This window comes from Ornithorhynchus anatinus, chromosome 3 (assembly GCF_004115215.2).
Source record: "Ornithorhynchus anatinus isolate Pmale09 chromosome 3, mOrnAna1.pri.v4, whole genome shotgun sequence".
NCBI classification, from domain to species: domain Eukaryota; kingdom Metazoa; phylum Chordata; class Mammalia; order Monotremata; family Ornithorhynchidae; genus Ornithorhynchus; species Ornithorhynchus anatinus.
In genome coordinates, this window is record NC_041730.1 from 118763287 (window position 1) to 118790879 (window position 27593).

Consider the following 27593-nt stretch of genomic DNA (forward strand, 5'->3'; position numbering starts at 1 on the left):
CGTCCTCCCGCGGTCCCGGAATGCCCTCCCTCCTCACCTCCACCAAACTAATTCTCTTCCCCTCTTCAAACCCTACTTAAAACTCACCTCCTCCAAGAGGCCTTCCCAGACTGAGCTCCCCTTCTCCCTCTACTCTCTCTACGACACCCCCTTCACCTCTCCACAGCTTAACCCTCTTTTCCCCCCATTTCCCTCTGCTCCTCCCCCCCCTTCCCATCTCCTCAGCACTGTACTCGTCCGCTCAACTGTATATATTTTCATTACCCTATTTATTTTGTTAATGAAATATACATCGCCTTGATTCTATTTAGCTGCCACTGTTCTTACGAGATGTTCTTCCCCTTGACTCTATTTAATGCCATTGTTCTTGTCTGTCTCCCCCGATTAGACTGTAAGCCCGTCAAAGGGCAGGGACTGTCTCTATCTGTTGCCGACTTGTTCATTCATTCATTCAATAGTATTTATTGAGCGCTTACTATGTGCAGAGCACTGTACTAAGTGCTTGGGATGAACAAGTCGGCAACAGATAGAGACAGTCCCTGCCGTTTGACGGGCTTACAGTCTAATCGGGGGGAGACGGACAGACAAGAACAATGGCAATAAACAGCGTCAAGGGGAAGAACATCTCATAAAAACAATGGCAACTAAATAGAATCAAGGCGATGTACAATTCATTAACAAAATAAATAGGGTAACGAAAATATATACAGTTGAGCGGACGAGTACAGTGCTGTGGGGATGGGAAGGGAGAGGTGGAGGAGCAGAGGGAAAAGGGGAAAATGAGGCTTTAGCTGCGGAGAGGTAAAGGGGGGGTGGCAGAGGGAGTAGAGGGGGAAGAGGAGCTCAGTCTGGGAACGCCTCTTGGAGGAGGTGATTTTTAAGTAAGGTTTTGAAGAGGGGAAGAGAATCAGTTTGGCGGAGGTGAGGAGGGAGGGCGTTCCAGGACCGCGGGAGGACGTGACCCAGGGGTCGACGGCGGGATAGGCGAGACCGAGGGACGGCGAGGAGGTGGGCGGCAGAGGAGCGGAGCGTGCGGGGTGGGCGGTAGAAAGAGAGAAGGGAGGAGAGGTAGGAAGGGGCAAGGTGATGGAGAGCCTTGAAGCCTAGAGTGAGGAGTTTTTGTTTGGAGCGGAGGTCGATAGGCAACCACTGGAGTTGTTTAAGAAGGGGAGTGACACGCCCAGATCGTTTCTGCAGGAAGATGAGCTGGGCAGCGGAGTGAAGAATAGACCGGAGCGGGGCGAGAGAGGAGGAAGGGAGGTCAGAGAGAAGGCTGACACAGTAGTCTAGCCGGGATATAACGAGAGCCCGTAACAGTAAGGTAGCCGTTTGGGTGGAGAGGAAAGGGCGGATCTTGGCGATATTGTAGAGGTGAAACCGGCAGGTCTTGGTAACGGATAGGATGTGTGGGGTGAACGAGAGGGACGAGTCAAGGATGACACCGAGATTGCGGGCCTGCGGGACGGGAAGGATGGTCGTGCCATCCACGGTGATGGAGAAGTCTGGGAGCGGACCGGGCTTGGGAGGGAAGATGAGGAGCTCAGTCTTGCTCATGTTGAGTTTTAGGTGGCGGGCCGACATCCAGGTGGAGACGTCCCGGAGGCAGGAGGAGATGCGAGCCTGAAGGGAGGGGGAGAGGACGGGGCGGAGATATAGATCTGCGTGTCATCTGCATAGAGATGGTAGTCAAAGCCGTGAGAGCGGATGAGTTCACCGAGGGAGTGAGTGTAAATGGAGAACAGAAGAGGGCCAAGAACTGACCCTTGAGGAACTCCAACAGTTAAAGGATGGGAGGGGGAGGAGGCTCCAGCGTAGGAGACCGAGAATGACCGGCCAGAGAGGTAAGAGGAGAACCGGGAGAGGACAGAGTCCATGAAGCCAAGGTGAGATAAGGTATGGAGGAGGAGGGGATGGTCGACAGTGTCAAAGGCAGTAGAGAGGTCAAGGAGTATCAGAATGGAGTAGGAGCCATTGGATTTGGCAAGAAGGAGGTCATGGGTGACCTTAGAGACAGCAGTCTCGGTAGAGTGGAGGGGACGGAAGCCAGATCGGAGGGGGTCTAGGAGAGAATGGGAGTTAAGGAATTCTAGGCATCGATTGTAGATGACTCGTTCTAAGATTTTGGAAAGGAAGGGTAGTAGGGAGATAGGACGATAACTGGAGGGGGAAGTGGGGTCAAGAGCGGGTTTTTTTAGGATGGGGGAGACGTGGGCATGTTTGAAGGCAGAGGGGAAGGAGCCCTTGGAGATTGAGTGGTTAAAAATAGAAGTTAAGGAAGGGAGGAGGGCAGGGGCGATGGTTTTAAGAAGGTGAGAGGGAATGGGGTCCGAGGCGCAGGTGGAGGGGGTGGCACTTGCGAGGAGGGAGGAGATCTCCTCTGAGGATACTGCAGGGAAGGATGGGAAAGTAGGGGAGGGGGTCGTTGGGGGGGAGGGGAGAGGCGGAGGGGTGACTTTGGGGAGCTCAGACCTGATCGTGTTGATTTTCGTGAGGAAATAGGTGGCCAGATCATTAGGGGTGAGAGATGGGGGAGGGGGAGGAACAGGGGGCCTAAGGAGAGAGTTAAAGGTCTGGAACAATCGGCGGGGGTGACGGGCATGGGTGTCGATGAGGGAGGAGAAGAAGCTTTGCCTGGCGGAGGAGAGGGCAGAGTTAAGGCAGGAAAGGATAAATTTGAAGTGTGTGAGGTCGGCTCGGTGCTTGGACTTTCGCCAGCAGCGCTCAGCAGCTCGAGCATAGGAGCGTAGGAGGCGGACGGAGGAGGTGATCCAGGGCTGTGGGTTAGTGGAGCGAGAGCGGCGGAGGGAAAGGGGGGCGAGAGAGTCGAGATGAGTAGAGAGGGTGGAGTTGAGAGCGGAGACCCGATCGTCGAGAGTGGGAAGAGAGGACAGGGCGGCAAGGTGAGGCGAGATGCTATTGGAAAGACGGATGGGATCGAGAGAGCGGAGGTCTCTGTGGGGCAGTAGCGAAGATTTGCAGGGGGAGGGAGTGTGAGAGATGAGGCAGGTGAGAAGGTTATGGTCAGAGAGAGGGATTTCAGAGTTGGTGAGTGAGGAGATAGTGCAGCGGTAGGAGATGACGAGATCGAGGGTGTGACCGAGTCGGTGAGTGGGCGCGGTATGGTGGAGGAGGAGGTCGGCAGAGTCGAGGAGGGATAGCAGGCGGGCGGCAGAGGAGTCGTCGGGTACATCCGTATGGATGTTGAAGTCTCCAAGGATCAGAGTGGGCAGAGAGAAGGAGAGGAGGAAGGTGAGAAAGGGGTCAAGGTGGTTGAAGAAGTCGGAGGTGGGACCGGGAGGGCGGTAGATGACGGCGACAAGTAACTGGAGTGGGTGGTAGAGGCGAATGATATGGGCTTCGAAGGAGGGGAAGGAGAGGGAGGGGGGAGGAGGGATAGTGCGGAAGCGGCATCGGGGCGAGAGGAGGAAGCCGACGCCTCCTCCCTTACCGGTGAGTCTGGGGGAGTGGGAGAAGGAGAGGCCTCCGCTGGAGAGAGCAGCAGCGGAGACTTGTTCATTCCAAGCGTTTGGTATAGTGCTCTGCACATAATAAGCGCTCAATAAATACTATTGAATGAATGAATGAATGAACAGACAAATCTTATGTACTCTATTGTTTTCCTCTATCTGTAACATTTTTACCCATCTGTCTCTGCCACCATATTGTAAGCTCCTTGTGGACAGAGATCCTTCATACTGATTCCTATCTTAGTCTCCCTAAAGCTTAGTAGTGTGCTTTGCACACAGTGGACACTCAATAAATACCACTGATTGCCCGAATGATCGACTGATGCCAGTGAGGGGTCTGAGTGGCATAGCACTGTACAAGGAATTATATTCAGAGAGTGCGATTTTAATCACACACTTTCCATCAATTCAGCTCATGATTGGAGGCAAACAGCTTAACCTTCTGAAATCCCATTTCCTATCTAGACAAGAATGAGGGCAAAGGTGAATGAAGCATTTCCCATGGGGCATATTTTCTCTGTGAAAGAAATCTCTATCCACAATAATATCCTTCTGCGCCTACAAACCTACTTTCTTTGTCTCTACCCAGAAAACTACCCCATGACTTTGTTGAAGGGACCCGCAGTTTATAAAATGCTAAATTGGTGAGAGGACAATATCCAACAGTGCTGCCTAGTGGAAAGAGCACGGGTCTGGGAGTCAGAGGATTTGGGTTCTAATCCCGGCTCTGCCACATGTCTGTGTGACCTGGGGCAAGTCATTTAACTTCTCTGTGCCTCAGTTACCTCATCTGTGAAATGGGGATTAAAACTGGGAGGCCCATGTGGGACAGGAACTGTATCCAGCCTGAATGCCTTATATCTACCCCAGTGTTTAGAACACTGTTTGACACTTAATAAGCACTTAAGAAATACCACAGGTATTATGATTATTACTATCAGCAGGACATCCTCTCACTATTCCGGGCTGCTCTTATGACTTTAGCTGTTAATATCACTCACAAATCTAACCCAACTCTCACTTCCTCTGTAACCTTGATCTCTTGAGCCCTGATCTCTTTCCTTTTCTGCAGTCTCACATTTCCTCCTGCCTTCAGGACATCTCTACTTGGATGTCCCATTGCCAACACCTCACACTTACCATGTCCAAAAATAACTTATCTTCCCATCCAAACCCTGTCCTCCCCGTGACTTTCCCATCACTATAGACAGCACCACTACCCTTCTTGTCTCACACAAGCCTATAACCTTGGTGTTATCCTTGACTCATCTCTCTCGTTCACACATATTCAATCTGTCACTAAATCCTGTTGCTTCAACCTTCACGATATCATTAAAGTCTGCCCTTTTCTCTCCATCCAAACTGCTACCATCTTAATACAATCATGTATCCTATCCCACCTTGACTACTCTAACAACTTCCTCGCTGATCTCCCTGCCTCCTGTCTCTCTCCAGTCCAGTCCATCCTTCATCTGCTGCCTGGTTCATTTTTCTACAAAAACGTTCAGTCCATGTTTCTCCACTCCTCAAGAACCTCCAGTGGTTGCCCATCCACTTCCATATCAAACAGAAACTCCTTATGTTCAGCTTTAAAGCACTCAATCACCTTTCCCACTACCTCACCTCTCTACTTTTCTGCTACAACCCAGACTGCACACTTCACTTTGTAATACCAAATTACTCACTGTACCTCAATCTTGTTTATTTTACCACCAACCTCTTGCCCATATCCTGACTCTGGCCTGGAACGCCCTCCCTCTTCACATCCAACAGACAATCAATCTCCCCACCTTCAAAGCCTTATTGAAGGTACATCTCCTCCAAGAGGTCTTCCCTGACTAAGCCCTCCTTCCCTTTTCTTCCACTCTCTTCTGAGCCAACCTTGGAGTTGGATTTGCATGCCTTTTTCACCCTCCCCCCACAACTCTACAGTACTTATGTTCATTTCTGTATTTATATTAACATCCATCTCCCCCTCTATATTGTAAACTCGTTGTGGGCAGGGAACATGCCTACCAACTCTGTTATAAATGAACTCTCCCAAGTGCTTAGTACAGTGCTCTGCCCACACACAGTAACCACTCAATAAACACAATTGATTGATTAACAGAGTTAATGGACATATTCCCTACCCACAAGGAGCATACTCCTATTTGCCATAAGGGAAAAATAAATCAGCTCACTCCCTCTTACCTATCAGTTATCTTCTCTCTCTAGATCCCAAAAAATTATGCACTCTATTATTTAAGCATGTATATATTGACCTGTCCACCTTTCCATTCTTTCTAGCCACCTAGAAATGTAAATTATTTTTGACCATTTCCTCAACGAGATTGAGATTGTAATTTCCTTGAAGGTAGGGATTGTGTCTTTTACCTCTATTGTCCTCTCTCAAGGGCTTAGAACAGTGTTTTGCACACAGCAGTCACTCAATAGAAACTATTGATGGATTGACTGGAGGGTGCAACTGCTCTTTGCCAGCAGAAGGAAGTGCTCAAAGAACTACAAAGAGTCCCACAGGAAAAGAGCAGTTGAAACAAACACATACACACCACACAAAGAACTGAGCTAGAGATACATCACCTTGGTCAGTTTCACTGGGTTCCCTTCTCTAATGAAATGTAAATTTCTAATGCATAAAGAAAAAAGATTAGGTCTTTTGTAAAACTGGATTTCCAAATCACTAGCCTTCCACAAAAGTGGATGCATGCTTAACATACCACGCTAAAAAATGAAAATCTATTTTTTCAATCAATGCTATTTATTGAGCACTTACAGTATGTAGAACACTGTACTAAGTGTTCAGAAGCATACAGTTCAGGAGGGCAGGAAGACCCGATCCCTGCCCACAAGGCACTGATAGACTAGAAGGGGAGACCAGCATTAAAACATATTATAGATGCGTATGTACATAAATGCTGTGGGAGAATTATTTTAATCTGTTGAGTCAATAAGCCAAGGCTGGACTGACAGTAAAAAGTCATTCAAATTTCAGTGAAACAGAAAGTGTCAAAACTTACCAATATAGACTATGAGAGAAGCATTTGTCTAGCTGAAACAGAAATCAGTCTTAGAAAAATGTCACCTTCCACATCAACTTTTTATTTGAAAAGCACACATGCAAATTCTACTCTGTACTAATATTTTTTCAGGAATATTGAGCTAAAACAAAGCTGGCTCGATCTACATTTAGAATAATTTTTATTTTAAAAATAAAAAAAATGAAGGACTTCCATTCCTGCCCCCTACCTTTTCACTTGCATCTGCTCCACATCTGAATGCTATTAAGCAGATAAGAAAAATACCATGAAAATTACCATTGATATAAAACCTGCAGCAAGTGATAGACTTACATTACAATGGTTGACGAGGGGCTTCTTTTTACCTCACTATACACTAAGGAAGAGGTCCCCTTTGTGTCCTTTCTGGTAACTAAAACAGTGAGCATGAATTACCCAATTTCCTTTAGAACACTAAATTGGGTCAGATTGAAGTCCGGGATTCTCATTCTTAAAAAAAGAAAGCTATTTTGCCTTCAGAAGGTCCATTGTGCTTACTAAAACTTTGAGCCCTTATCTGAACGACCATTATGCTTCTAAATTTTAAATAATTTAAATGACTCCTTGTATATAAATATTTCATTTCAGAAATTGATTTCCAAATGAACTGTACATGAAGAATTACCGTGCTAAGCACTGTTAGTGCACATCCAGTTATTCCAAAACACTGACAGCATTTTAATGCAATTTAAAAACAGAATTCTTCAGGAGGTCACACAAAATTATAGGCACTATCTGTGAAGGAATAAAATTTCTGTGAGTTACTCCCCTCATGAAAAACTTACCCTATTAAAGCTGACAAGAGTAAGGTTCTGAAACAAATTTTCTGTTTGCTATTCAGTACTTCCCATGTTAAATTTTCAGGTAAGTAATCTTATGTTTATGACAATGGAGGATTCTAAGGACTGATTTCTCCTTAAAGCGCTGAATTTTGACCTTGAATAAGAGGAGGGAAAGGTTTCAAGCCACATCACCCCCAACGTTCCTGATCCAGCTTAAAGTGGGAAGAAAAATTCCTGTTTCCATGAAGTAATAAAAACACAACAGGGTGGTGAGGCCAACCCCTTTTCCTCCCTAACCACACACAGGTTCTCCTTGACTGTAATGAATTGCAGTCGTGTTGAAAAGAGGAAAACAAAGAACAGAGACCCACAGTAAACACCATTAGCCACAGAGCTCCAGCCAGCTCAGAATAAACCATGGGCACCGAAACACTAACGGAAACTTTACAGGACTACCCGGCAGTAGAGGTCTGAAACCGTCAAGCCCCATGCTATTTTGTAAAGGAACAGTGGATGAGAATGTGTGTGCCCTGTTCCAGATTCTCACCCGCCCTTTGAATTCCATTCTAATTCTTTCTTCAGTTACTCAAGGGTGAACAGCACATCTAGATAGGGCACTTGGTCACCCCAACTGAGACCAAAGTAAATTTCTCCCTCGCTCTCCATTTGAGCCAGCGACACGGTGCGAAACAAATTAAAACACAGATATACGTGACCAGTCATTTACTGTCACAGCAAGAAATCTGGCTGGTGCCAGGTGATGATGAGCTACAACCACCCTCAGAAAAAAAAATAAAGACTTTCTTCTTCTAAAGTAGAGACTGAAAAGGAAAAATTATAACTCATCAAGTGCAAATTAAAGCAATTGTGTTTTGGCTGGGTTGCAACATTCTGTTGATATAAGTAAATTAACCAAATATTCCTTTGGCATTTCCATTCTTTTTTGCCTCTATGCAAAGTGGTGGGGTGGGGTAAGTGGTAATAAATCAGAAGACAAAGTTACTTCAAAACAGGAATTGGTTATTTGTAAATAATCCCCGGTGGGTAGGTGCTTTCTCTTCAGTCCCTCCCCCCTTTGCAAAAAAAATTTAAAAAGCGTAGTGCCAGTTGCAATGGAAAGCGGCAAGATAAATCAATTAGCTTGCTAATTTCTCCCCTCTCATTTATTTAGCTCCGCACTGTATTTGTCGTAATTGACTACAATTATGTTAATTACTAACTCCAGTATAATTACTATATTTATTGTCATTGAGCACACTATGTACCCAAAGCAGAGCTGGCATTTGTCGGGCATCAAGAAAGCAAACTGTCGGGAGGTGATTCTCTGAAAACTGGCGGATATACCTTCAGCAAATGAAAGGGCAAAAGAGATTTCATGCAATGTTAGTTTGAAAGCACCGGTTCATTAAGGATATTAATTTTCTGATAACTACACATTTAAGCATGACACACTAGAGCAGTATCTACAGGATTTAGCAATTATTAATGCGTGACAGTTTCAAATGCTAAGTGAATCAATTAAACAGCAGCATTCACAATTTGAGAAGAGATAACTGCTTCATAACTGCCTAAGACTACAATTTTCACATGACAAAAAAGAGCCATTGAGGCTGTTTCAAAACCTGACAGGTCAAGAAAGAAGTTTGAAACAAAAGCACCTTATAACCATCATCTCTCCTCTTTACTTGTCAGATCAACTTTGCTAGTGTCTCCCCTGAAACGGCATCACGATGCCAGCTGCCACAAGGTGATTTTTCATGTCTTGTCAAAGAAATCTTTTATTCTATTTGCTCAGCATTAACATGTTACATTTATTGATCAAGGCCCTGTTCTGCAGCCACAGCAGGGCACAGTGCTCTAATGCCTAAGGGGGCTTTGATGTCCTGATGACACTCTAGCCCGAATAATGCACATACTAAATGGATTTAATGCAGAAATGTGTTTGTGCCTGACAGCTACATTAATAACAGCCCCTCACACTGATAAATATGCAATTGCTACTATTAAGAGTTACCCAATTACAGGGAAAATATTGCTCTACCTTATAAATAAATCCATCAAAAAAGTTTTAACAATGGTGCGTTTTCTTAAACATTCAGTTTCTGCTGGAGACCAAGTCCAAAAAGGGTTCTCTTTTCAACCAACTCCTCCTCCCTCAGTTTTCAATAAATGCTTTACATTTTAAGGGGGGATGGGAATTTACTCCCCTTCTTTTGTTAGCCTTCCCTGTTCAATATACTCCCAATAAAGGTGGCTCTTATATTTCCAGAACGAGTTGGGGAAAAGGCATCAAGAAGTCAATGTGGGGAAAAGGGGTGTTCAGGGTCTGGGGGCTGCAGGGATCGAACCAGGAAGAAGAGGCCACTGAAGTGCCATAATGATGGGATCCCTGCTTTCCCACTGCCTAAAACTCAGGCGCACTCTCCTTCATTTAAAAATCCAGAGTAATCCCTGGCAGAGCAGGGGGTGGGGAAAAGGATTAAAATTGGGGTGGCAGGGGGAGGAGTTGGGGAGAAGGTTTCATTCATAAGAATCAACCAATGAACAGAAGCAGCAGCCATAGAGAAGCAGCAACCATAGACACAGCCAGGGCACCCACCCCTACTCCTACCAAAAAGGGGGGGAAAAAAATATTTGTAAAGAAACATGCACTTCACAACCCCAATTCCATTGTGTTCTATGGTCTCCAGAAACAGTTTAATCTTTAATAATAATAATAATTCTCTCTGACCTCCCTTCCTCCTCTCTCGCCCCGCTCCAGTCTATTCTTCACTCCGCTGCCCGGCTCATCTTCCTGCAGAAACGATCTGGGCATGTCACTCCCCTTCTTAAACAACTCCAGTGGTTGCCTATCAACCTTCGCTCCAAACAAAAACTCCTCACTCTAGGCTTCGAGGCTCTCCATCACCTTGCCCCTTCCTACCTCTCCTCCCTTCTCTCTTTCTACCGCCCACCCCGCACGCTCCGCTCCTCCGCCGCCCACCTCCTCACCGTCCCTCGGTCTCGCCTATCCCCTGGGTCACGTCCTCCCGCGGTCCCGGAACGCCCTCCCTCCTCACCTCCGCCAAACTGATTCTCTTTCCCTCTTCAAAACCCTACTTAAAACTCACCTCCTCCGAGAGGCGTTCCCAGACTGAGCTCCTCTTCTCCCTCTACTCCTTCTGCCATCCCCCCTTTACCTCTCCACAGCTAAACCCTCTTTTTCCCCTTTTCCCTCTGCTCCTCCACCTCTCCCTTCCCATCCCCACAGCACTGTACTCGTCCGCTCAACTGTATATATTTTCGTTACCCTATTTATTTTGTTAATGAATTGTACATCGCCTCGATTCTATTTAGTTGCCATTGTTTTTACGAGATGTTCTTCCCCTTGACGCTGTTTAGTGCCATTGTTCTTGTCTGTCCGTCTCCCCCGATTAGACTGTAAGCCCGTCAAACGGCAGGGACTGTCTCTATCTGTTGCCGACTTGTTCATTCCAAGCGCTTAGTACAGTGCTCTGCACGTAGTAAGTGCTCAATAAATACTATTGAATGAATGAATGAATGAATGAATAATGATGATGATGGTATTTGTTAAGTGCTTACTATGTGCCAAACACTCTTCTAAGCAATGGGGTAAATACAAGGTAATCAGGTTGTCCCATGTGCGGCTCACATCTTAATCCCCATTTTACAGATGAGATAACTGAGGCACAGAGAAGCTAAATGGCTTACCCAAGGTCACACAGCGGACATGTGGCGGAGTGGGGATTATAACCCACATCCTCTGATTCCCAAGCTCGTGTTCCTTCTACTGAGCCACGCTGCTTCTCTGCTGCACAAATAAGTAGGGAGATTAGAAAGACTTGCCTACAACTTGAAAGTACACAAATATGCCACATTAGCCTTCCCCCATCTCACTCCTAAACACACACACACACAATTACTAGATGTTCCTGCCAGCCTCCTGGCAACGCAAACCACATGGCGATATGGAATGGTTTGGCCACTATTCTAGGCACAAGTGGCCTCTCTGCACAGAACCACACACGCACATACCAAAGGGTATGTTTCACTACTTTATGGTTCACTAGAAAAGTCTCCACCTCCAGGAAGGCCAAGCATTTTTTAGGGCTCTGCTTTGTTAATTTTACCAAACCTTCAAAGAGCTGGAGGGAAATATCCAAATACAAAGAAATACAAAGGTTACTCAGGAAAACATCTCTCTCCTCCCACATAAACCCACCTTGTTATAAACTTCATTTTGAGAGGCCCTTTCTGGACTGTTTTTATAAGTTCCTGGTGACTAAAAAGAGCACTTAACGTTCACAGATTAATTCTCCTTCGGTCAAAGAATCACAACTCATTTACTTATCCAAAGCGAGGAAAAAAATCATTTCAGGCAAGTAGAAAAGATTCCTGTTACTTTCCTGGAAGAAAGAAGGCATGTGGGCTAGTCAGCTTTTATTTTGTTTTTACTCATTTACAAAGTTTCAAGGTTGCTTTATCAAAAAGTCTGTTTAAGTCATTATCCAGCTAATCCATCATGGCAGTTCACAGCTCATCAGTCCACAGTGCGGAGGACCAATGGCTCTGGAGTGCTACAAACCCTCTGCAGTTGGATGAGCTTAGTGGTTTTGATTAGTTCTTCCAAGATCTAGAAAGAAAAAAGATTGAATTCGGCAAGACGCTTCTCCCTAGCAGGACCAGGCACTAGAGACCTGCAAACCCACAATTTACTTAACCCTGCCTGCAGGTATCCACAGTAAAACTGCAGGTTGAGCTATTAGTGCTTTTATGCCAGCATTGGTTGGATGAAGGTAAAGAGCTGGCAGAGATTATTCGCACTAGATTGAACCAACACCAATCTTTTTCATTGGAACAAAAACAAAAAGAAATTAAGAGAAGTACAGATTCCTCTCCCCCAGTCTGGATAGAACTTTTAAAAATCAAGAGGCTCAGTTAAGGGTAGACCAACACTGCCCTGCGAAAATCTCAATTGTCATCACAAATGCAGTCTTTCTTTGTACTTACAGCTCAGAGTTGAGCCCAGGATCCATGCAGATCTACCCCGCACCACCCAGCACTAACCTCCATTCCTCAGCAACTCAGAAATTGCTTGTAAGCATTTAGATAGTAAGCTCATTCTTGCAGGGAACATGTCTATCAACTCTTTCATATCATACTCTCCCAAGCACTTAGTATAGAAGCAGTAGCATGGCCTAATGGATAGAGCCCAGGCCTTGAAGTCAGAAGGACCTGGGTTCTGATCCTGGCTCCTCCACTTGTCTGCTGTGTGACCTTGGGCAAGTCACTTGCCTCAACTACCTCCTCTGTAAAATAGAGAAGCAGCGTGGCTCAGTGGAAAGAGCACGGGCTTTGGAGTCAGGGCTCATGAGTTCGAATCCCAGCTCTGCCACTTGTCGGCTGTGTGACTGTGGGCAAGTCACTTAACTTCTCTGGGCCTCAGTTCCCTCATCTGTAAAATGGGGATTAAGACTGTGAGCCCCACGTGGGACAACCTGATTCCCCTATGTCTACCCCAGCGCTTAGAACAGTGCTCGGCACATAGTAAGCGCTTAACAAATACCAACATTATTATTATTATTATTAGGGATTAAGACCGTTATTATCATTATTATTATTATTATTACGGTACTTGTTAAGCATGTGTTACTATGTGCCAAGCACTTTTCTAAGCACTGGGATAGATACAAGTTAATCAGGTTGGACACAGTCCCTGTCCTACATGGGGCTCATATTCTTATTCCCAATTTTAAAGATGAGGTAACTGAGGCCAGAGAAGGTATGTGACTTGCCCAAGGTCACACAGCAGACTTTCATTCATTCATTCAATAGTATTTATTGAGCGCTTACTATGTGCAGAGCACTGTACTAAGCGCTTGGGATGAACAAGTCGGCAACAGATAGAGACAGTCCCTGCCGTTTGACGGGCTTACAGTCTAATCGGGGGAGATGGACAGACAAGAACAATGGCACTAAACAGCGTCAAGGGGAAGAACATCTCGTAAAAACAATGGCAACTAAATAGAATCAAGGCGATGTACAATTCATTAACAAAATAAATAGGGTAACGAACTTCTGGCGGAGCCGGGATTAGAACCCAGATCCTTCTGACTCCCAGGCCTGTGCTCTATACACTAAGCCACACCACTTCTCCAAGAGCCCCATATGGGACAGGGACTGTGTCCAAGCTGATTTACTTGTATCTACTCCAGCACTTAGTTCAAAGCCTGGCATATAGTAAGCACTTAACAAATACCACAATTATTATTATGGTACTTTGCACACAACAAGTGCTCAATAAATATGACTGACTGATTGATAGATGTGAATGGAATTTTCCCCCAAGCCATGGCTGAGCCTTTGTAGCAGCCAAGATATCAGCAGTACAAAGGCAGCAGTTGAGAAAGTGGGTGGGAGGAATTGAGGGCTGGGAATAGAGCAGCAGTCTGTAAAACTGCAAAAGTTATTAGAGATATGAATACAAAGAGAAAGTCTACTCACACTGAAAACAGTCTGGATGCCTTTTTCCTCCCTTTCCCCTATGGGCCTCTTCCTATCATGCGCACACCTGTTCTGATACTCTGTGACCTTCTAGCTCCCTTCAGCACTGTTGACCCACTTCCTCCTCTTAGAAACTCTCTTTGACTTTGGTTTTGCTAATCTGGCCCTTTCCTGGTTCTCTTGTCACTTGTCTGAATGCTCCTTCTCCATCCTACTTACTTTCTTCCTCCTCTCACCCTATAACTGTGGGTGTCCTGCACCCTGAACATTCTCTGAGAGAGCTCATCCACTCCCCCACCCCTCTGCCCCATTAACACAGCTTCAGATACCTACCTCTTTGCAAATGGCTCCCAATTTATTCACTGCCTCTGACCGCTCAACTACTCTATAATTTCACATTTCCTCCTGCCCCCATGATATCTCCAGGCAGGTGCCCCACTTCCCATAGCACTTTAAATTCATTATGTCTGAAACTGAGTTCCCTTATCTTCCCTCTTAAACATACTCGCCTGCTTCCAAACCTTCCCATAGAGAAGCAGCGTGGCTTAGAGGAAAGAGCCCAGGCTTGGGAGTCAGAGGTCGTGGGTTCCGATCCCCACTCTGCCACTTGTCAGCTGTGTGACTTTGGGCAAGTTACTTAACTTCTCTGTGCCTCAGTTACCTCATCTGTAAAATGGGGATCAAGACTGTGAGCTCCAAGTGGGACAACCTGATAACCTTGTATCTATCCCAGTGCTTAGAACAGTGTTTGGCACACAGTAAACGCTTAACAAATGCCATCATTATTATTATTACATCAACACCACCCATCCTGCCCATTCCAAATATTGACAACCTGGGTGTCATCTTTGACTCCTCTCTGTGTTTCTACAGCCCCAACCCTTCCCGCCATTCCCCCCTTCCCCCACACACACAGCCTTTCAATAATTCCTGCCAGTTTTTCTGGCACAATTGAATCCTGCCAGTTTTTCTGGCACAGTTGACTAATTTATTTTATAATATTTTGTGCATCTACTGAACCTTCTTCCTGCCCTTGCAGCCACCACCCAGATTCAAGCACTGTCTCCCTGTTACCTTACTGGTCTCCCTGCCTCCAGATTCTCCCCTCTTTAATCTAGTCTTCACTTAATGGCCCCTACCATTCCTTCCACAGTACCATTAAGAATAAATCACCCTGCGTCTCAAATACTTCCATTTAATCCTGATTCAAATAAAAACTCCCAAACATACTCTTCAAAGATCACCACCAGCTGTCACATGTTTCTTTTTCTTCTCTCTTGACCTGCAACATATACTCCAGCTCACACTCCTCACTCCTCCCAACTATCCTTCTATTTCGCTCTCCCATCCACCTCCAATCTATTACTCTCTTTCTCCTACCAAAGGAAACACTAGTGTTGTGCTGTCGTGATTGTTCTGTGGGCAGCCATCAGATACTCGGACCTCTCTGGAGATTACATTTGTCATTTCATCAATATTCAATAACTGCCTTCTTATTTAGTGTAGTTTTCATGGGAGTCTGTACAAGCCTACGGTAAAATTGAATGGCTACTCTACTAAAATTCAGCCCCTTAGCAAGCGATGCAAGGAAGAATCTCTAAATCTATGACTGGTATTTCAGGGAAAGCTTTATGCTGAACAACTGAATATTACCTATGTTCCCTGCCTGTTAAACTAATACTTCTCAGGCTTTTTTGCATTTATAGATGCTGATGCTATATTGTCTCTATAAGCAGTGTGACCTAGTGAAAAGAGCATGGCCCTGGGAGCCAGAGGATAGGAGTTCTGATTCCAGCTCTGCCACTTGCTGCTGTGGTAACTTGGGCAAGTCACTTCATTTCTCTGTACCTCAGTTTCCTCATTTTTAAAATGGGAATTAAGTCGTACTCCCTCCTACTCAAACTTTGAGCCCCATGTAGGCCAGGGACTGTGTCTGGTCTGATGATCTCGTGCCTACCCTAGGAGACTACATAGTAAGTGCATAATAAATACCATAACTGTCATTATTTAGACTATAATTGAGAATTCTTTTTACCCTTATTTCTAAGCTTTTTACCTTCCCTTCTTTTTTAGTGGTCAGATATTTACAGAATAAGAAATAATGTTTCCATCCAGCCTCACCTGCAGATTTTATTACTGTAGCAAGCATCTTTGGAGAAGCTCAGGGACACAGCATGGCATAGTGGAGAGAACACGGGCTTAGGAGACAGAAGGTCATGGGTTCTAATCCCAGCTCCACCACTTGTCTATTGTGTGACCTTCTCTGTGTCTCAGTTACCTCATCTGTAAAATGGGGCTTGAGCTTGTAAGCCCCACGTGGGACAGGTACTGTGCCCAACCCAATTTGCTTATATCCACCCCAGGACTCTGTACAGTGCCTGGCATGTAGTAAATACTTTTAAAATACCATAATAATCATAATAATTATTATTATTATCCCCTTCAGCCCTACTATTTTGTGGTCCAGCACCCACAAAGGGAATCCCAGTCACACAACAGAATGGACTTAGGGGCCTGGTTATGTGTCAAGATACATAAAATGGGCCTAGATATGAAGCATGTTTGTTTTCTGTCAACTTTGACACTGCTCATTGCAGAAAACAGAAGGTAAACAACACTGACTGTAGAATGGGGATTCCCACGCCCACTTCTAGAACAAAGCTTGAAAGGTCTTATTACAGTACTACAGTCTTTCTACCCAGTGCATTTATCAGAGATGTGAGACATCTCACTAAATGAGATGTGACTGCAAAAAGTTTCATTTTAAAAACGTAAGCTTCCTGTTGCCATAGATCAATTAAACTCCCTTCCTTTTATTATTAGATTGATGCAGATCTATTTATCACTGCTTGCCAGGAAGCTCAGTTTTGCTCACTGCACTGAACAAGACCTGGAATAAGCAACCTATGTCCAGAGACCATGGTAGAGGCAAAGGCCACTGAAGTCAAGTGGAAAATCCTCTTCCCCTAGGAACCCATCTAGGGTGAGCAGCTCTTAACTTACTGGTTTCAGAGCAGTTATTTCCTTTGGGATGCATAACCAGAGCAGGGATCATTAGCAAATTAGAAATGAAAACGCTAAATGTTCAACTACAGGCTTGAATAGTGACTTCATTGGGCACCAGCCACATCAAAGTAGCTGCCACAGTAAACTCAAGAGAGTAAATTTCATTCTCAGCATAGCCCCGGGCCAAAACTAGTCCTCTCCATGGGAGATCCTTAGCTGCAACAAAAAAGGAGGTGCCTGCGTGGGGATCAAAGTGCCTGCCCTGAAACCTCTTCCAAGCTCCAAGTCATTTTGATTAATGACCATGGATTTTTGTCCTAGAATTCTACCAACGATAAGCAACTCTGTCACTCACGACCATAGATATTTGGAAGCCCCAACACTATGACTGTGTACTGATGAAAAAAAATCTACTAGGCCAAGCACTGATCCACCACTGGCCAAATTCGTGGGAGTAACATATCTAAGGAAAGTATCAGCAACCTGACTTCAACAAAGGGGATATATTCCTAAATGTGTTTGTCCTTTCACATTCTCCTCCTCCCTTCCCAGAGCTTTACCTCCACCAGCCCCACCCCCCTCCGGCTCAGTGGAAAGAGTCCGGGCTTGGGAATCAGAGGTCATGGGTTCGAATCCCAGCTCTTCCACTTGTCTGCTGTGTGATTGTGCGGAAGTCATTTCACTTCTCTGGGCCTCAGTTCCCTTATCTGTAAAATGGGGATTAAGACTATGAGCCTCACGTAGGACAACCTGATTACCCCGTATCTACCCCAGTGCTTAGAACAGTGCTCTGCACATAGTAAGCGCTTAACAAATACCAACATTATTATTATCTCCCAGCAAATTTGTTTTACAGAACTAACCCTTTTCTATACAACAGGGTCATCCACAGGTTCTTTTCAAACAAAATATAAGTCCCGGATCTCTTGTTCTCGCCAGCCTTACACCAGCATCTCATCAGCATCTCTAGGCTTCAAGGCTCTCTATCACCTTGCCCCCTCCTACCTCTCCTCCCTTCTCTCTTTCCACTGCCCACCCCGTATGCTCCGCTCCTCCGCCGCCCACCTCCTCACCGTCCCTCGGTCTCGCCTATCCCGCCATCGACCCCTGGGCCACGTCCTCCCGCGGTCCTGGAACGTCCTCCCTCCTCACCTCCGCCAAACTGATTCTCTTTCCCTACTTAAAACTCACCTCCTCCAAGAGGTCTTCCCAGACTGAGCTCCCCTTCTCCCTCTACTCCCCCTACCGCCCTCCTTCACCTCTCCGCAACTAAACCCTCTTCTCCCCCCATTTCCCTCTGCTCCTCCCCCTCTCCCTTCCCATCCCCTCAGCACTGTACTCGTCTGCTCAACTGTATATATTTTCATTACCCTATTTATTTTGTTAATGAAATGTACATCGCCTTGATTCTATTTAGTTGCCATTGTTTTTACGAGATGTTCTTCCCCTTGACTCTATTTATTGCCATTGTTGTCGTCTGTCCGTCTCCCCCGATTAGACTGTAAGCTCGTCAAACGGCAGGGACTGTCTCTATCTGTTGCCGACTTGTTCATTCCAAGCGCTTAGTACATGCTCTGCACATAGTAAGCGCTCAATAAATACTATTGAATGAATAAATATTGTTTTAATGAGATGTTCATCCCCTTGATTCTATGTATTGCTATTGTTCTTGTCTGTCCGTCTCTCCCGATTAGACTGTGAGCCCGTCAAAGGGCATGGACTGTCTCTATCTGTTACCGATTTGTACATTCCAAGCGCTTAGTACAGTGCTCTGCACATAGTAAGTGCTCAATAAATACTATGGAATGAATGAATGAATGAATGAATCATCAATCGTAATTGCTGAGTGCTTACTATGTGCAGAGCACTGTACTAAGCACTTGGGAAAGTACAATACAATACTCTTAGCAGACATGTTTCCTGCTTGTAATGAGCTTACTGTCTAGAGGGGGAGACAGACATTAATATAAATAATTTATAATGTAAAATTTAAAGATAGGTACATATATGCTAATAATAATAATAATAATGTTGGTATTTGTTAAGCGCTTACTATGTGCCGAACACTGTTCTAAGCGCTGGGGTAGACATAGGGGAATCAGGTTGTCCCACGTGGGGCTCACAGTCTTAATCCCCATTTTACAGATGAGGGAACTGAGGCACAGAGAAGTTAATAATAATAATAATAATAATAATGTTGGTATTTGTTAAGCGCTTACTATGTGCCGAGCACTGTTCTAAGCACTGGGGTAGATACAGGGTAATCAGGTTGTCCCACATAAGGCTCACAGTTAATCCCCATTTTACAGATGAGGTCACTGAGGCACAGAGAAGTTAAGTGACTTGCCCACAGTCACACAGCTGACAAGTGGCAGATCTGGGATTCGAACTCATTACCTCTGACTCCCAAGCCCGTGCTCTTTCCACTGAGCCATGCTGCTTCCCTATGACTTGCCCACAGTCACACAGCCGACAAGTGGCAGAGCTGGGATTTGAACTCATGAGCCCTGACTCCAAAGCCCATGCTCTTTCCACTGAGCCACGCTGCTATAGGGGTTGTTGGGGCAGGAGAGAGGAGAGGAGGGTTTGAATACCAAATGCCCGAAGAAAAACAGAAGGTTCTTGGGGCCTCTCCAAGACTAAGGGCCTGGAACACTAGGTTGCAATAGCTGAGGTTTAGAAGCGGGCTGTAGAGGTCCGTATCTTATTCTACCTACTAATAAATCAATCTGCAGTCTTCATAAGTATTTAGAATTAAAGTACCTTTGCTTTCTTTCCTATCAAAGTACCTTGACTTTTTCCACATCTAGCTTCTCTACATTCTCCTTTCACCATTCTCATTCTCTCAGCATCACTTTTTTAATTGTATTTGTTATTGCTTACTTTGTGCCAGGCACTGTACTAGTTTGCTGCTGTACTAGTTAATCATGTTGCACACAGTCCCCCTGTCCCACTTGGGGCTCACAGTCTTAATCCCCATTTTACAGATGAGGTAACTGAGGCACAGAGAAGTGAAGCAATTTGCCTAAGGTCAGACAGCAGACAAGTGGCAGAGCCAGAAATAGAACCCATGTCTTTCTAACTCCCAGGTCCATGGTCTATCCATCTAGGCCACCCTGTTCTCACCCTACTCTATGAAGATGGCCAGATGGAGATAAGGAAAAAAGAAAGAGGATTTTGCTTCCCAATTCCCCATCCTTTTCCTGTGTTTACTGCTCCTGAGGCACCACTCAAACTTTTGCCATTGGCTTAAACCTGCCTCCTACTGTACCTCACTCCTCTCCTAATAATAATAATAATATTGGTATTTGTTAAGCGCTTACTACATGCAGAGCACTGTTCTAAGTGCTGGGGTAGATACAGAGTAATCAGGATGTCCCACATGAGGCTCACAGTCTTAATCCCCATTTTACAGATGAGGTAACAGGCACAGAGAAGTTAAGTGACTTACCCACAGTCACAAAGCTGACAAGCGGCAGAGCCGGGATTCAAACTCCTGACCTCTGACTCCCAAGCCTGTGCTCTTTCCACTGAGCCACGCTGCTTCTCTACAACCCAGCCTGCACACTTTGTTCCTCTAATATTAATCTTCTCACTGTTCCTCAATCTAATCTATCTTGTCACTGACCTCTTGCCCACGTCCTGCCTCTGGCCTGGAACGCCCTCCCTCCTCATATCCGACAAGTACTCTCACCAACTTCACAGCCTTAATGAAGTTATATCTTCTCCAAGAGGCCTTCCTTGACTAAGCCCTCCTTTCCTCTTCTCCCACTCCCTTCTGCCTCACCCTGACTCGCTCCCTTTATTCATCCCCACTCCCAGCCACACGACACTTATGTACATGTCTGTAATTTATATACTTATGTTAATGTCTGTCTCCCCTGCTAGACTGTAAGTTTGCTGTGGGCAGGGAATATCTCTGTTATACTGTACTCTTCCAAGTGCTTAGTACAGTGCTTTGCACACAGTAAGTGCTCAATATAATTGATTGAATGACAGCATTTTTCAATATTTGTGGAGAGCAGTGGTACACCTGAACCCCGGTCTGAGATTCAGTTTAGTTGGTTTAAAAAAAAGGGCTCCTTCTACTTTTCAAGCCAAGCCCTTGCCCCTCCTTCCGACCTCATAATAGAGGCTGTGTGCACCAGCCCACCATCAGAGCTGATCCTGGGTATGTCTCTTTACTCCAGGATCCTTAAGCAAAGAGGCCAGACAACATTGCTCTCTTTGACCCACAAACAGGACGGCATCCGCTCCGTTAAACACACTTAAAATCTACCTTATGAACCATACTATGGAAAACATAAGAAATACCACCAGAAGGCTAGTTTCAAATCATTTTAGTCTGTGAACTTCTCACGCTATCCCATAAATGAGATCAAAACTTCACTGCAAACAAGAAGTGGTTCATTATGATGGTTGAGAGGGGAGGGAGATAGAGTGTGTGAAGGAATCATCATCTCAGTATTTCTACTACAAAAAAAAAAATACATAAAATTCCAAACTTCGTAAAAGGTGAGTACAATAATTGGTAGAGAAATCCACCCCACAGCCAATAACATACAGGTTCTGTTCAAACACCATCTGGGACAAATCAATATCACAAATATTTAAGGTCACAATTCAAGGAAAAGAAACACACATACACGCACACTTACCTGCGATTTAGCAAAGGCGGAAGAAAAACCACAGAAAATGCTGTCAGTCCCATCCTTTTCCTTCCCCAGAAAAAGATCATTTTTATACATATACATTTCAGTGAGAAATTAAAAGAATACTGTGAAGTTGTATTAAGGAACTGAGGTGAAAGTATACAGTGGGCTAATTTAAAACACAGTTAATCCTGGGGACCGTAATTCACCTTTCTTGGAATAGCATGTTATCCCTAGTTTCAATGAAAGAACAATATATGCAGGCCCCCCCAAATGTTTGACTTTTAGTTGAGTACTATTAAGTCCTTGTGAGTACCATATTTGACTATCCATAATTTGTCACATGAGTTACATACCGCAGAAGGTTGAAACTCAGATCAAGTCTCTTTGCCAAATGTCCATAGGCCCTCCCTAGGTGCTCTGGAATTTCGCTGCAGTCTTGACCGATGTAGGACACCTGGAAATTAAATGAAACCAAAGAAATGGGCCAAACGGAAATCACACAGCCGTTCAAAGCCTTGACTCATTGATCCGATGATTGTTTCCGCAACTTAAAAAAGCCACCACACTTATGACTGCTTTCCTGATCACACCGCTTCAAGTTTTTATTGACTCTGCCATACACTTAGTATAATGGTGACTAATCCTCAGCCCAACGTAAATTGGACTCAAATTGGCCTAATTCAGGTGTCCAAAAATTCTCCAGTGCTTGGGGATGATGATAGTAATAGCTGCAATATTACCCTGCACTTGAAAAGCGAAGGGCTCAATGCCCTGTTACATACTTTCCCTCCCAAGAGACATTGCACATGCTGTTACCAGGGCTCAGGGTCAGACTCTTTCAAAGTCCTTCAAGCATTTACCTGGTGGTCTGTGGAGTAAGAAATTTTTCTACAAGGAGTTAGTGGGGCAGAGTGGCACATAAACACCTCCTATCCTTGCAGCACTTATGTACATATCTGCAATTTATCTATATTAATATCTGTATCCCCCTCTAGACAATAAGCTCATTGTGGGCAAGAGGGGTGTATTTTCCCAAGCACATGGTACAGTTTACTGCACATAGCACTCAATAAATATGACTGATTGATTCTTCCTACTGATGTTGGATGTGAGTACCACATTTGACTATCCATAATTTGTCACATTCAATAGTATTTATTGAGCGCTTACTATGTGCAGAGCACTGTACTAAGCGCTTGGGATGAACAAGTCGGCAACAGATAGAGACAGTCCCTGCCGTTTGACGGGCTTACAGTCTAATCGGGGGAGACGGACAGACAAGAACAATGGCAATAAACAGAGTCAAGGGGAAGAACATCTCGTCAAAACAATGGCAACTAAATAGAATCAAGGCGATGTACAATTCATTAACAAAATAAATAGGGTAACGAAAATATATACAGTTGAGCGGACGAGTACAGTGCTGTGGGGATGGGAAGGGAGAGGTGGAGGAGCAGAGAGAAAAGAGGAAAATGAGGCTTTAGCTGCGGAGAGGTAAAGGGGGATGGCAGAGGGAGTAGAGGGGGAAGAGGAGCTCAGTCTGGGAACGCCTCTTGGAGGAGGTGAGTTTTAAGTAGGGTTTTGAAGAGGGAAAGAGAATCAGTTTGGTGGAGGTGAGGAGGGAGGGCATTCCAGGACCGCGGGAGGACGTGACCCAGGGGTCAACGGCGGGATAGGCGAGACCGAGGGACGGTGAGGAGGTGGGCGGCAGAGGAGCGGAGCGTGCGGGGTGGGCGGTAGAAAGAGAGAAGGGAGGAGAGGTAGGAAGGGGCAAGGTGATGGAGAGCCTCGAAGCCTAGAGTGAGGAGTTTTTGTTTGGAGCAGAGGTCGATAGGCAACCACTGGAGTTGTTTAAGAAGGGGAGTGACATGCCCAGATCGTTTCTGCAGGAAGATGAGCCGGGCAGCGGAGTGAAGAATAGACCGGAGTGGGGCGAGGGAGGAGGAAGGGAGGTCAGAGAGAAGGCTGACACAGTAGTCTAGCCGGGATATAACGAGAGCCCGTAACAGTAAGGTAGCCGTTTGGGTGGAGAGGAAAGGGCGGATCTTGGCGATACTGTAGAGGTGAAACCGGCAGGTCTCGGTAACGGACAGGATGTGTGGGGTGAACGAGAGGGACGAGTCAAGGATGACACCGAGATTGCGGGCCCGAGAGACGGGAAGGATGGTCGTGCCATCCACGGTGATAGAGAAGTCTGGGAGAGGACCGGGTTTGGGAGGGAAGATGAGGAGCTCAGTCTTGCTCACGTTGAGTTTTAGGTGGCGGGCCGACATCCAGGTGGAGACGTCCCGGAGGCAGGAGGAGATGCGAGCCTGAAGGGAGGGGGAGAGGACAGGGGCGGAGATGTAGATCTGCGTGTCATCTGCGTAGAGATGGTAGTCAAAGCCGTGAGAGTGAATGAGTTCACCGAGGGAGTGAGTGTAAATGGAGAACAGAAGAGGGCCGAGAACTGACCCTTGAGGAACTCCAACAGTTAAAGGATGGGAGGGGGAGGAGGCTCCAGCGAAGGAGACCGAGAATGACCGGCCAGAGAGGTAAGAGGAGAACCGGGAGAGGACGGAGTCCGTGAAGCCAAGGTGAGATAAGGTATGGAGGAGGAGGGGATGGTCGACAGTGTCAAAGGCAGCAGAGAGGTCAAAGAGGATTAGAATGGAGTAGGAGCCATTGGATTTGGCAAGAAGGAGGTCACGGGTGACCTTAGAGAGAGCAGTCTCGGTAGAGTGGAGGGGACGGAAGCCAGATTGGAGGGGGTCTAGGAGAGAATGGGAGTTAAGGAATTCTAAGCATGAGTTACATACCGCAGAAGGTTGAAATTCAGATCAAGTCTCTTTGCCAAATGCCCGTAGGCCCTCCCTAGGTGCTCTGGAATTTCACTTCCTACTGATACAGAGAAGCAGCGTGGCTCAGTGGAAAGAGCACGGGCTTTGGAGTCAGAGGTCATGAGTTCGAATCCCGGCTCTGCCACTTGTCAGCTGTGTGACTGTGGGCAAGTCACTTAACTTCTCTGGGCCTCAGTTACCTCATCTGTAAAATGGGGATTAAGACTGTGAGCCCCATGTGGGACAACCTGATTCCCCTATGTCTACCCCACCGCTGAGAACAGTGCTCTGCACATAGTAAGCGCTTAACAAATATCAACATCATTATTATTATTATTATTATGTCGTGTGGGTAGCATCGGTTTTCAGAAGCCTCAATCTTAGAAACTTTTCCCAATGGCTTGGTATCCAGGGAATTTGCCAGGCTTAGGGATCGGTGGGAAAAAGCCCTGGAAGAAATCTATACGGGCAACCCTTCCAAGGAGAATCCCAGGTTGCAGAAGTGCCCTTACCCTCAAAGAACAATTCCTTTCCCCAGTCCCGTGCCTCCTCTCCTTAAAGCCTGTTACCCGCAAGCAACCAAAAGAAATATGAGTTCGGGATGGCATGTGATGAGTGGGTCTAGGCTGCTTTGGAATCTTAAAGTCAAAATGAAATCATGGATATTTCTATGAGAGGTCAGTTTTAGCTACAACCACCAGCCTGACCTCTTTTTTTAAAAAATGGTATTTGGTAAGGGCTTATTATGTGTCAAGCACCATTCAACACGCAGAGGTAGATACAAGTTAATCGGGTCAGACACAATCCCTGTCCCACATGGGGCTCACAGTAGGAAAGAGAACGGGTATTGAATTCTCCTTTGGCGGTTGAGGAGACTGAAGCACAGAGAAGCTAAGTGACTTGTTAAAGGTCACACAACAGGCAAGTGGTGGAGCCAGGACTAGAATTCACCTTCTCTGGCTCCCAGGCCCATGTTTCATTCATTCATTCATTCGTTCATATTTACTGAATGCAGAGCACTGTACTTCATTCAATCATATTTATTGAGCATTTACTGTGTGTACTAAGCACTTGGGAAAGTACCATACAACAACAGTGACTTTCCCCGCCCACAACAAGCTTACAATCTAGAGGGGCCAGAGACAGACATCCCTAGGCCACAGTGCTTCTCCTAAAGAGTCTCATTGATTCATTTATTCAATCATATTTATTGAGTGCTTACTGTGCACAGAGCACTGTACTAAGTGCTTGGAAAGTACAATTCGGCAACTGAGACAATCCCTATGTAGTGGAAAGAGTACGGGCTTGGGAGTCAGAGGTCATGGGTTCGAATCCCGGATCCACCACTTGTCAGCTGTGTGACTGTGGGCAAGTCACTTAACTTCTCTGTGCCGCAGTTAGCTCACCTGTAAAATGGGGATTAAGACTGTGGGCCTCATGTGGAACAACCTGATTACCCTGTATCTACCCCGGGGCTTAGAACTGTGCTCTGCACACAGTAAGTGCTTAACAAATACCAACATTGTTATTATTATTATTAGAACATTGTGAGCAGGAATGTGTCTGTTTATTGCTATATTGTACTCTCCCAAGCACTTGGTAAAGTGCTTTGCAAGCATTAAGTGCTCAATAAATATGATTAAATGAATGAATGGAGGAGTCCCCACATAAATTAAAAAACAGCTGTTTTTAAGTCCATAGCCATACTGATCATCATTCTGGTCAGAAATTTGGTATTCCTGGAGAGGTGAGGTGACCTCTAAGAGGATTACATTAAAACTAGATCCCCTCCATAGACGATTTTATCTGCATTTTCTGTAGAGCACCAAGATCTATAGCCAAATTTGAGCATTCCCAGGCTCAGGAGTAGGGGTTGAAAACTGAACCCCAGGTTAGAATCAAGCCGAGGGCAAATGTTCCCTGGGTTTTCCTATAAGGACATTTTATGTCAGCTGCTCCAACCTCCTGCCAAACACTGGGAGCCAGGCTCCACCCCAGACAAGTACAGAGGTTGGGAAAATGCCGAGGTCAACGTGGCAAGAGCTTCCCTGCCAATGACATCTCTAGGATTCCCCGGGGGCCTGGAAATGCCTCCCTTTGCCCACAGAACTCCACAGGAGCTAAAGCTACTTTCCCAACTTTTAAATGTTGGGAGGTCATGGCAGTTTCCTCAGCAAGTACTGCCTCCTCCAATTCCTGCAACTGTTGCAATTGTTGCTTCTCTGCAGATTAGTCCCAAAGCTATCTCTCTTGTCCTGACCTCTATCTGATTTGCAATCCCATATCTCCTCTTGCCTCCAAGACATCTCAAACCCTGTCCTCCCCCTGACTTTGCCATCACTGTAGACAGCACGACCATCGTCCCCGTCTCACAAGCCCGTAACCTTGGCATCATCCTCAACTCATCTCTCTCATCAACCCACATATTCAATCTGTCACCAAATCCTGTCAGTACTACCTTCACAGTATCACTAAAATCCGCCCTTTCCTCTCCATCCAAACTGCTGCTACACTGATCCAAGCACTTATCTATCCCACCTTGATTACTGCATCGGCCTGAACTCCATGCCTCCTGTCTCTCTCCCACTCCGATCCGTACGGCACTCTGCTGCCCAGATCATTTTCCTAAAAAATAGTTCAGTCCACGTCTCCCATCCCTCAAGAACCTCCAGAGGTTGCCCAAACACTTCCGCATCAGACAGAAACTCCTTACAATAAGCTTTTAAGCACTCGATCAGTTCACCCCATCCTATCTTACCTCCCTGATTTCCTACTACAACCCAGCCCAAACACTCCACTTCTTTAACATCAATTTACTCACTGTACCTTGATCTCATCTATCTCACCTCAATCCTCCCCCTGGCCTGGAACTCCCTCCCCTTTAATATACACCAGACAACCTTCAAAGCCTTATTAAAATCACATCCCCTCCAAGAGGCCTTCCCCAACTAAGCCCTCACTTCCCCTGCTCCCTCTCCCTTCTGTATGACCCTTGCACTTAAACTTGTACTCTTTAAGCCCTTGATATTCATCCCACACTTCGCCCTAGAGCACTTATGTCTATATCTGTAATTTATTTCAACATCTGTCTCCCCCTCTAGACTGTGGGCAGGGACCATGTCTACCAACTCAGTTGTACTATACTTTCCCAAGCACTTGTATAACGCTCTACACACAGTAAGCACTCAGTAAATACCATTGATTGATTGATCTCCCCCTGGGTGTTCTGCTGGGACCTCAAACTCAATATGTCTAAAACAGAAGTGAACCACCCTACTTTCCCAGAAGGCTGCAAACTTGG

General features: G+C 45.7%; 1 protein-coding gene across 1 annotated transcript in view; it reads right to left on the reverse strand.

Moving 5' to 3' along the window:
• LRMDA (leucine rich melanocyte differentiation associated) overlaps window positions 1-27593 on the reverse strand; it is a 1142364-nt gene that overhangs the window by 1100672 nt on the left and 14099 nt on the right. The window contains exon 2 of the mRNA XM_029061255.2: window positions 21827-21927. Within this exon, the coding sequence (XP_028917088.1) occupies window positions 21827-21927 (101 nt within the window). The remainder of the gene's footprint in view (window positions 1-21826; window positions 21928-27593) is intronic.